A 12,177-nucleotide genomic window follows, 5' to 3' on the forward strand; every position below is an offset into this window, starting at 1 on the left:
ACCCAAATGGAGAATTCTCCATCCGGCCATTTTTTTCATTTGAGGAGAGTCAGGGCAAGCAAGTGTTCTGCAAAGCCAGTGCCTCCATCTATTCCTCCAACACCGACTTCATATACAGTATTTGCAATTAATTATGCAAATTAAGACTGGGACTAACATGAGATGACAAAAATCTAGGCCACAAACTTTTGTTTTTGCTTGTTGAAAATCTGAAGCGTCACGATCCAGTGTTGATTTTCACTCAAGCACCAACACCACCTCGCTGCAAAATATCAGAAACACAGTCATATTTCTTCGAAAGAACATTTTATTAATATGGTGCTTGACTACTCAATTTACATTTTCAAATAATATGAAATTCTAAATCACCAAGGTGCATTAATAAATCAACAATTATAAAAACATTTGGGGGGAAAACTGAATACATACAATGAAAATTCAAAAGAATGATTTCTACATGAAAACGATGAAAATACTCATAAGGCTAGAAACAAAGTGTGCATCTGTAAGTTTCAAAGCTATTTTCCTTCTAAATACAGCATAAGTCACAGCTATACACGTTATGATACACAGTCAGAAAGATTTGTTTTCAATAACAAATAGTGCTACTCGAGTACTGAGGGAATTAACTACCAGATTTTCGAAACAATTTAAGCCTTTGCAGTTGCTTAATAAAAAGATAATTCATGGATTGTAAAAAATGAAACATTTGGTTGCTGTGGGGTGGGGAAGTAGGAAAAACAATCCAATGAAACAATAATTTGGGACACAGTGATGCACAAGATTTGGTGCTGTTGTAAACTGAAACAGATGTGAAATGACGATTGTAATTCAGGTCTGTCCACATTCTAAAAACGGATTGTGCAAAGTTTACAAGGACAGTATTTTTACTTCAGACTGTCAGATGACACAAAAGCTCTTTTATATCAAAGCAATGATGCATGTTGCTATGAAATTTGGCATTCAAAATCCTCAGTACTCACAGAATGCTCTTAAAAGAACGAATCACAAAATACAGCAGAACTTAGGAAATGTAATTATACACAAACCATAACACATTAAACAGTTTTTAAAATATGGTCATTTTTGGTATTATTTTATTGAATCACACCAACACTGACAGAAGTAATTTGTGTCTCAGACAATCCTTTAGTAGGGCAGCCTCTACTGACAAGTACTGGTGCTGTCGATGGACGGGTGTGAATATTTTTTGGCATACTATTTGCTTTCTTCTATTTCCAAGGAAATGTACTTTTCAAAGTGAGCACATATTTCAAAACATACATCCAGTACAGCCCTTAATTCGGAAAAGGCAAATAGATTTTCATTTCTGTCAGGAACATAATGCAGGATTGGTTGATAATCACATTGAATTTAAGAATAGTGAAGTAAAACAATTGCATGATTTAAGTAGTCAGTTCAGTAAATAGAATCATACTACATTATGTTGGTAAGGCAATAATTTGCTCCAGTGCATTAGACAATAATTGATAAGACTTAATTATGTTTAAAATTCATGTTTGAGGCCCCTCAAAGCTAATGTCAAGGAGTGATGGTACTGGGACGAGCAGAAATTATTTTGCTAGTTGTAGCGATGTCAAACATAGACAATTAAATGTATGCTTTAGACAAAACTGCACTTATTAAAACTCTCACTGGATTTGTACCTCTTAATGAGGCAGAATGAGGGGAGTGCTCCTGCAAGATGATTTACTAACTTTTAACATCCAAATTTGTACAAAAAGGCACACAATACTGATAAGTTAAAATTTGAAACAATATTCTCTCTGGTAAATATTGGAGTGCAGCAAAAGTTTGGAGTTACAGAGCACAATTTTCTCCCTTTTAAATGACTGGCGCAAATATCAATCACTCTTCAGCACCACAAGCTATCTTGTGCAAGCAAAGACCCTCTGACTTTCTGGCTGTGCATCAGTCTCAGGGGTACATCATTTCCTCAGGGGTACCTCACCTCTTCCCTCCTGTTACTTTAATTTTACGACATCAAGGGAGCGGGAAAGCAGCAGAAATTGGGATGAATGAACACACCTTTCTGCAGTTGAAAGTTGACCTAAATGAGGGAAACAGCATTTACACAATTAAGGATAATTTTCCTCTTCAGTTTCAGAATATAATAGCTTTGCAGGGTGGATCACCTGTTTGCATAATTGCTCACCATTTTATTTTAATGGTGGAAAGAGCGATATGCTGATATTCAATATTGTGATAAGGCCTCTGTCCTGCCAAGTTCTTATGTCTGATGCTGAAGAAAATCTAATCTTTCACATTGCAGAATTCTTACAGCTAAATATTCTGGGCAATATTTTCAAACCCAGTTGAGCAGTTTATTAGCATGAAGACATTTCAGAAAATCAGATTCTGCAGATTAGTTCACATTTTCGCTCAAGACAAAGTAATGATGCTAAGAGTTATTTAAAAAGTCGAAACACTGACAATCTCTAAAGACCAAAAAGTGTTCAAATAAAAGTATTACAATTTAAAATGAAAAGAGCCTTCATTCTAGGTCAACTACATTTACTAAATGTCCCTTTTCTTCCTAGAACCTTCAAATCATGTAGTCACACGTATGCAGGACAAGTGGAATTCTGCATATTTCATTTTCTACAGTTTAAGATCTACAAGTCCTGAGATTTTCTAATAAAATGTGCATTAAAAAATTAGACTGACTGTTTTGCAATTATTAGATCAGCTGAGCAGGTGATTATTTCTCCATTGCAAAATATTAAAAAAGCACAGACCAACTGCCTCTGTTCAATGGCCAGTGACACCAGTCCAGAGGCAATATCTTCTTCCCTTTATATGCTTTTCTCATCCCTGGTCAAGTACAGACAAGTTAACCTGCATTCAAGCATTAGCCAATGCTGCTCGATAAACTTGAAGGTAGAAAGTGCAGAAGACTTTGCTACACACCCCACAGCCAATTTGCTTTCCTGCCCTGTGGGGTAGACTAGCGAGCTATTGTTGCAGTAAGCTCCAATGCAGAATTACAAATTTACATCCAGTTGTTCCATGGTAGAGTCACTGGACCACCCATGTGCTCACTCCCACAATGCCCAAAGTACGTCTATTTCTCATCAGGCTGCAGTGCCCATAGTAGTGCAATAGACAAGATGTGTGTGGTAATTCACAAAATAACAGATGCATTTCCTGAAATTTTGCCCAAGCCTGAAGCATTATCGAAAAAGGCCAACTGTAAAACATGGAATCGCTTCACTGAATGTGAAAGATTTTCTTGTTCCTGCACTAAAGATTTCATCAAGCAGTGGGCAATAACTTCAGGGATGTGGAGCCTTGTTCCACAAATTTTAATAATCACTGTGGAATGTATCCAGATGCTCTGCAAATTTCTAACTGACCCATGGTACTGAACAAATGTTTAGTCAAATTGCACTTAGTTAAAAAAATTATAAACTTGTACCTAGAATATATACATACAATGGAACAAAAAGTTCCAAAATAACGAGGTGGAAATATTGGAACTTAATGGGCTAAACAGTAAAAAAAAACTCAAATAAAAAATGCCTTGTATTCATTCATTCCCTTCATTCGTTTTTCTTACGCAAATCAATTTAAAATTACATCTCAATATTTAGGCTCAAAATAAGTTTTGTTCCAAACTCATTCTTTGCCCCCTCCAAATGCAAATACACTTCAGTGAACAAACCTGTCCTACTAGAACTGTTTCCAGAATAAAATTCAAATGACGTACGAATAGCAGCAGTACGAGAGCAAGCTTGACCACTAGCATTACCAATTGTTTAGACATCAATACAAATCACAGACTTGATATATTTTGCTTCATTCTTTTTAAGAACCTGATGCTGTTAACCTTGAATTAAGCTCACTAAGAGTGCAACAAGGTGCGAGACAAATAAACAGATAGTTTTTGGATTCAGCTCATCACCTACTTCGCCCACCATTCTTTTAAAATAAAGAATTCCAGTCATTTCTACTAGGCCCGTCAGCCAAGCTTCCTCCCCTGTCTATCTCACATTCACTCCCTTCAGAAACCTAAATGCTTTTGTAAACAAGTTATCCAGAGTACAGATGGAAGCTCCTGCCTCCAGTAAGAAAAGCAGCTGGCAGCATGTACTCCTGGCAGCATTGCAGCACATGGGTTCATCAAGAGCTTGGATAGGAATTGCCTCCGTCCAGAATTAATATGCAAAATCTGACGTATTACGTTAATGTGAAGAACTAGTTTGAGTTGTTACTTTGATTCTCATGTGCACTGTCCCATTCTTCAGCATTTATAGACCGTTAATTCCAGAGAAACCATCTCCCTGTAAGAGTTCACGCTGCAGAATCCTTCAGTGTGTCATTCAAGTACCCTTTCATATTAAAGCTGTCCTTATGGAGGTGAAACAATTTTTTTCAGCACCTCTTTAAACTTTGCACCTAAAATTTTAATCCTGAATGTTATCAAATACAGTAGTAGAAAATTGCATTATGTTAAGTAATCATCCGTGAGTGGTTTGGCATTATCTGACTTCAATAAGGCTCAAGTTGCAAATATGAAATAAACATGCAGGATTTCAAATCGGTCATTTTTCTGTGCTAGTTTCAAGAGTGTGCCACAACTTTACCAAACATACTAAAATTTATAAATATTGTATATATAGACATCTCTCTCTCTTGTGAAACAACATATTATAGAAAGGTGTGCAACATAACACTTCAAAGTGATAAGATCTTTAACCCATTTTGGTTAGTATTGGTTCTTTAAAAAGATCAGCATTCATGAAACTTGGCCATAAAGCTGTGATCCATGTAACTACTACACAGGTTAAGTACAAAATGTCCTAAAAAGAAGGCTCAAACTTGATTAGAATTGGGATTGATTTTCTTCTGCACAAAGCCCACATGTAACTGGACCTTAGCAACGAGTATTAATAAGAAGCATTATCACTGCACCTTGAACTTTAAGGCTCAGAGCTGTTTAAACAAAGCTTCCTCCAGCTTGCTCCACAGAAGTGAGACCAATTGCAGAAACAGCCTCTCGATTCACAATTATAAGGTGGAGTTGTTTAACAGGAGTAAAAATGCATCTATTATTTATATACACAAAGGCATTTAACATTTATATCTATGCCCATCGGTGTTCGTTCTCCCAAAATTAAGGATCAATAAGGAAAGTGAACACAAATGAATACAGTCCACCATGGGAGCAGTAAATAGGTAGTCTGTGCAGACCATTCCAAGCTGCAGAAGTAGCTGTGGTCCTTGATAATGCATTTCGATAACAACATTTCAGCTTCTTCGCTCTCAGAACACATTTGCAGTGCTGCACGTGTAAAGTTTGGCTGTGTTTCCCAGTAAAAAGTAGCTAAAAGGCATTTCTGTACATGAACAGCACTACCTCTTGAAAGTTTGTAGCAGTTTACTGCCCTGCACTCATGCTGGAGTTCGCACTGCTGCAACTCTCTTCATAAGTTGGAGGAGGATCTGTTAAAAGACAAAATAAATTAAATTATCCATCAAATCTGAAAATAGATGGTTTGTTTTTGTTTAGTGAGAAAACTTATTCATTGGTTTTCTCAGTTGTTAGAAAACTTTAACAAAAAATGCCAACAGTTGAAGTAGGAAATTTGCAACCAGAGTTGCATTTGCTAGCAAGATATGCACTGTTGCTTCACTGCGCCAGGGACCCGGGTTCGATTCCCTGCTTGGGTCCTGTCTATGCGGATTCTGCACATTCTCCTTGTGTCTGTGTGGGTTTCCTCTGGGTGCTCTGGTTTTCTCCCACAAGTCCCGAAAGATGAGCTTGTTAGGTGAATCGGACATTCTGAATTCTCCCTCAGGGTACCCGAACATGCGCCGGTCGCGACTAGAGGATTTTTGCACTAACTTCATTGCAGGTTAATGTAATCCTACTTGTGACACTAATACAGATTATCATAAGATATTACTAGTTTAGATCAATATAATCAAAAGAAAAGATGAGTAAACTTGAACTAGCTCTACATGTCTCAGAATTATTAAAAACAGCAAACCTACCATATGGATAAGCCCACGTGCTATATTCAGGAGGTAAAATCAGAGGATTTTCACTAAGGTCTGCAACAACAGGTCCATCTGCATAGTAAGGGACTGTAGCACCAGTTGAAATACAAAGCACAGGACCAGGAAGTTGCTCACTAGTATTGTTTTCAAAGCCAGATGCAAAGTTAAAAGTGTGAGGTGATAAAGTCTGCTGCTGCGAGTGGCTTTTGGTTGGAAGAATGACACTATCCATGGGCTGATATCCAGTAGCCCCAATATCTTCAGCTGGTGGAGCTGTGGGCATCACTGTGGCTTGCGTAGGTTGGGATAGCCTGGATGGAGTCAGTGGGGGACTGTTCACCGCAATATTTCCAATATAGATCGGTAAGCTGACTAAAATCTCTGGAGATCGGATAGAAACCTGCCAAAACAAAAAAATGGTTTTGCCAGTTTTTTCACAATCTTTGAAAAGTTGAAACAATATTATATAAAATTAAATTCTAAAGCTAGAAATAAATAAAACAATGAGATCAAATGACCCAGTGAGCAAAGTATTGCTTCCTGATGCAAAACTAAGTGACAGAAAATAAAGTGCCACATTTATATCCTGGTTTGTATTGAACAGACAGGGCTTGGGAAATCCAGGCCCAGGGTTAGTGAGAATAAGATGCCAAGCAAAATCAGCAGCTAGGATTTACATGCTTGATCACTAATCAGTGACCTTTTCTGGAAAGGCTACATGTGAAGGCATCTATCTGTTGGCAGCAGGATCGTGTTCAGCTGGGCACCTCTTCATGATCACCAGCCTATCAACAATCACTGTTTTGCGATATACATGAAAAAGGGTCTCTTCGACACATTAAAAAACAATTGCTGAATGTCTGCAGAACCGTATCTGAGCACATAATATAGAAAACTGAAGCACATCATTGGCTCCGAGCCTACCCAACATTCAATATGATCATGGCTGATCCCCTATATCAATGCCATACTCCTGCATTCTCCCCATACCCCTTGACGCCTTTGGAGCCTGGAAATCTACTTCCTCCTTAAATATATTCAGTGACTTGAAAGTGACCGGCTTGAAAGGATATTGGAGCGGGAGGGGGAGGATCCAGTTGTTGTGGTCCACGTTGGGACTAACAACATAGGTAAAGCTAGGGTGGAGGACCTGTTCGGGGACTATCAAGCACTAGGAAGAAAATTGAAATACAGGTCCTCAAGGGTCATAATCTCAGTATTACTGCCCGAGCCACGTGCCAATTGGCATAGGGACAAGAAAATTAGGGAAGTAAACACGTGGCTAAGGGATTGGTGTGGGAAAGAGGGATTCCACTTCATGGGACATTGGCATCAGTTTTGGAACCGGGGGGATCTGTACCGTTGGGACGGTCTCCACCTGAACCGATCTGGAACCAGTGTTCTAGCGAAGAGGATAAATAGGGTGGTCAGTAGGACTTTAAACTTCTGAGTCGGGTGAAAGGGAAAGGGAAAGCGACAGGGAGTAGGGAGTTAAATGGCAAGATACGCAGGAGGATAACATGTAGGCAGGTGGATTTAAGCTTGAGGCAGACTAGGAATTCAACAAAAAGGAAGGATAACTTTGGACATCTTAGGACTTCCAATATCTGTAATGATAAGAAAGTTAGCATTAAGGCACTTTATCTGAATGCTCGTAGCATTTGTAACAAAGTAGACGAACTAATGGCACAGATCATCGTGAATGATTATGATGTGGTAGGCATCACAGAGACATGGCTGCAGGGGGTTCAGGACTGGCAGTTAAACATCCAAGGATATACAACCTATCGAAAAGACAGGGAGGTGGGCCGAGGGGGTGGGGTTGCCTTGTTAGTTAAGAACAAAATTAAATCTATGGCACTAAACGACATAGGGTCGGATGATGTGGAGTCTGTGTGGGTAGAATTGAGGAACCACAAAGGCAAAAAAACCATAATGGGACCTCCTAACAGTGGTCAGGACCAGGGGCGCAACATGTACCGGGAAATAGAAAAGGCATGTTAGAAAGGCAAGGTCACGGTGATCATGGGGGACTTCAATATGCAGGTGGATTGGGTAAATAACGTAGCCAGTGGATCCAAAGAAAAGGAATTCATGGAATGCTTACAAGATGGCTTTTTGGAACAGCTTGTCATGGAGCCCACAAGGGAGCAGGTGCTGGACCTAGTGCTATGTAATGAACCAGACTTTATAAAAGATCTTAAAGTAAGGGAACACTTAGGAAGCAGTGATCATAATATGGTTGAGTTCAGTCTGCAGTTTGAAAGAGAGAAGGCAAAATCGGATGTAATGGTGTTACAGTTAAATAAAGGTAATTACGAGGGCATGAGAGAGGAACTGGCGAAAATCGACTGGAAGCAGACCCTAATGGGGAAGACAGCAGAGCAAAAATGGCAGGAGTTTGTATGCATAATTGAGGACACTGTGCAGCGGTTCATCCCCAAGAAAAGAAAGATTATCCGGGGAGGGATTAGACAGCCATGGCTGACAAAGGAGGTCAGGAAATGTATCAAAGAAAAAGAGAGATCCTATAAAGTGGCCAAAAGCACTGGGAAATCAGAAGATTGGGAAGGCTACAAAAACAAACAGAGGTTAACAAAGAGACAAATAAGGAAGGAGATGATCAAATATGAAGGCAGGCTAGCCAGTAATATAAGAAATGATAGTAAAAGTTTATTTCAATACATAAGAAACAAACGACAGGCCAAAGTAGACATTGGGCCAATTCAAACTGATTCCGGAAGGCTAGTGATGGGAGACGAGGAAATGGCTGGAGAACTTAATAAGTACTTTGCGTCTGTCTTCACAGTGGAAGACATGAGTAATATCCCAAAAATTATAGAGGGTCAGGGGGCTGAGTTGAGTATGGTTGCCATTACAAAAGAGATGGTGCTAAAAAAGCTAAAAGGTCTTAAAATTGACAAATCTCCTGGCCCCGATGGGCTACACCCTAGAGTTCTGAGGGAGGTGGCTGAAGAAATAGCGGAAGCGTTGGTTGAGATCTTTCAAAAATCACTGGAGTCAGGGAAAGTCCCGAACGATTGGAAGATTGCTATTGTAACCCCCTTGTTCAAGAAAGGATCAAGACAAAAGATGGAAAATTATAGGCCAATTAGCCTAACCTCGGTTGTTGGTAAAATTCTAGAATCAATCGTTAAGGATGAGATTTCTAAATTCTTGGAAGAGCAGGGTCGGATTAGAACAAGTCAACATGGATTTAGTAAGGGGAGGTCGTGCCTGACGAACCTGTTAGAATTCTTTGAGGAGGTGACAAGTAGGTTAGACCAGGGAAACCCAGTGGATGTGGTCTATCTGGATTTCCAAAAGGCCTTTGATAAGGTGCCACACAGGAGGCTGCTGAGTAAGGTGAGGGCCCATGGTGTTCGAAGTGAGCTACTGGCATGGGTTGAGGATTGGCTGTCTGACAGAAGGCAGAGAGTTGGGATAAAAGGTTCTTTTTCGGAATGGCAGCCGGTGACCAGCGGTGTCCCACAGGGTTCAGTGTTGGGGCCACAGCTGTTCACCATATATATTAATGGTCTGGATGAAGGGACTGGGGACATTCTAGCGAAGTTTGCCAATGATACAAAGTTAGGTGGTCAGGCAGGTAGTGCTGAGGAAGTGGGGAGGCTGCAGAAGGATCTAGACAGTTTGGGAGAGTGGTGCAGGAAATGGCTGATGCAATTCAACGTGAGAAAATGTGAGGTCTTGCACTTTGGAAAAAAGAATCCAAGCATAGACTACTTTCTAAACGGTGAGAAAATTCATAATGCCAAAGTACAAAGGGATCTGGGAGTGCTAGTCGAGGATTCCCTAAAGGTAAACATGCAGATTGAATCTGTGATTAAGAAAGCGAATGCAATGTTGTCATTTATCTCAAGAGGGTTGGAATATAAAAGCAGCGATGTGCTACTGAGCCTTTATAAGGCTCTGGTTAGGCCCCATTTGTGTCCAGTTTTGGGCCCCACATCTCAGGAAGGACATAATGGCACTGGAGCGTGTCCAGCAGAGATTCACACGGATGATCCCTGGAATGGCGGGTCTAACATATGATGAACGGCTGAGGATCCTGGGATTGTATTCATTGGAGTTTAGGAGGTTAAGGGGAGATCTAATAGAAACTTACAAGATAATACATGGCTTAGAAAGGGTGGACGCAAAGAAACTGTTTCCGTTAGGCGAGGAGACGAGGACCCGTGGGCACAGCCTTAGAATTAGAGGGGGTAAATTCAGAACAGAAATGCGGAGACATTTCTTCAGCCAGAGAGTGGTGGGCCTGTGGAATTCATTGCCGCGGAATGCAGTGGAGGCTGGGACGCTAAATGGCTTCAAGGCAGAGATAGATAAATTCTTGATGTCGCGAGGAATTAAGGGCTACGGGGAGGATGCTGGTAGGTGGAGTTGAAATGCCCATCAGCCATGATTGAATGGCGGAGTGGACTCGATGGGCCGAATGGCCTTACTTCCACTCCTATGTCTTATGGACTTGGCCTCTACAGCCATCTAAGGTAGAGAATTCCACAGGCTCACCACTCTCCTCACCTCAGACCTAAATGATCTACCCCGTACTCTGAGACTGTGACCCCTTGCTGTAGGTCCGCCAGCCAGAGGCAATATTACCTCTGCATCCATTGTGTCCAGCCCGGTCAGAAGTTTAGAGTTTGTATCAATTTAGGAGACAAAATTGTACTCGTACAGGAGGATAGGCAAGTGGCTAGATGTGAAGGAGCCGCAGGCTCTGTGTCACTTTATGTTCAAGTGAAGCCATGTGGGGACATTTTACTATATAAATGCCAGATTTTGTTGAGTGCCAAAGCTCTGTGCCTTATATTCTACATTATGCATTTCAGCAGCTACTGTCAAGGTCAGCAACTAACAGATGTTTGCAGACAAGAAAGAAAAGGGTTGAGTAGACTAAATGAAAATCGCTTATTGTCACAAGTAGGCTTTAAATGAAGTTACTTTGAAGAGCCCCTAGTCGCCACATTCCGGCGCCTGTTCGGGAAGGCTGTTACGGGAATCAAACCGTGCTGCTGGCCTGTTTGGTCTGCTTTCAAAGCCAGCGATTTAGCCCTGTGCTAAACAGCCTATTCTATTGACTTTACTTTGAGTTAAAGATACTTAATCATTATCCTCACCTGAATGAAATAATCTATTTGTATTAAATTGCAACCATGTAGAGATGACTGAGGTAAGGCTGGTACGATGATCTGTTCCTTCCATTCAGCTTGTTTCCAAGATTTTACTCCTGATCCTTCAACCTCCGCAATTGTCCGTAAGTCATAGATTAATCGCTTTGATTTATACGTAGCTTTCTGTAACAAAATGCCAAAACAATGTCACTACCACTTTGGAGACCAATAACTTGAAAGTAAGTTTGAACCCACAGTCGATAGCTTAGAAGAATGACACAACATTTCACCTTTTACTATTGAGCCTTTTACTAAAACAACCAAACTAAAGCATTGTTAACTGAATACTATTGTTGTAGACAACTTAAGACATTAAACCACAGAACAGAACTGCCCCTTTCACTTTTAATGCAACCAAAAAACCCACTTCACAGGTATACTGCCCTGAAGAAGTCATTTGATTTTCCAAGACCCAGTCCAATGTGATTCTAAGCTCTTTTTTTTCTTCCAGCCAGGGAACCTTGAATTTCAGAACCGTGTTTAACAGTAACAGCTTTCCTTTTAATTTTCCCTCTAGCGCAAACTGGCAATTCTTCCAGCCGAGCTCCAAATCCACAAATTTGGTCCTTTTAATTAGACCGCAAATCCCCATCCACATTCCTGCACAATGACCCATAGGAGACTAGGAAACTCCAGCTGCTTCCTCTCTCGTAGATCCTGGCAGACTACCTGTGCCCGAGTGTTTCAGCAATACCTTAGAAACCCTTCCCCTCGCAAAGCCATTCCATTCTCTAAGGCAACGTGAATCACACGGACCCTGTATCTAGGTAAAAATGCAGATTAGCTATTCTTTAGACCACAATTCTATTCTATTTTGGAATTAAATAGACAGGTGAAGCATAACTTTACAACCTGACATTCTTTACATCTTCCTGGGACTTCGGAGATTAACAATCTAACCACTGTAAACAAAGGCTGCTGCCATCGTCTCCCAATGTGAACACATTGCACCTTCTTCCCA

General features: G+C 40.5%; 1 protein-coding gene across 1 annotated transcript in view; it reads right to left on the minus strand.

Annotated features, from left to right (window-relative positions):
* Window positions 1-289: 289 nt before the first annotated feature.
* The window catches only part of arrdc1b (arrestin domain containing 1b), a 70,904-nt gene continuing 59,016 nt past the window's right edge, over window positions 290-12,177 (minus strand). Inside the window, exons 6-8 of the mRNA XM_038781538.1 lie at window positions 11,163-11,339; window positions 6,019-6,424; window positions 290-5,466 (exon numbers count right to left, since the gene is read on the minus strand). Of these exons, the coding sequence (XP_038637466.1) occupies window positions 5,402-5,466; window positions 6,019-6,424; window positions 11,163-11,339 (648 nt within the window). The 3' untranslated portion in view covers window positions 290-5,401. The remainder of the gene's footprint in view (window positions 5,467-6,018; window positions 6,425-11,162; window positions 11,340-12,177) is intronic.

This window comes from Scyliorhinus canicula, chromosome 21 (assembly GCF_902713615.1).
Source record: "Scyliorhinus canicula chromosome 21, sScyCan1.1, whole genome shotgun sequence".
Classification (NCBI taxonomy): Eukaryota; Metazoa; Chordata; class Chondrichthyes; order Carcharhiniformes; family Scyliorhinidae; genus Scyliorhinus; species Scyliorhinus canicula.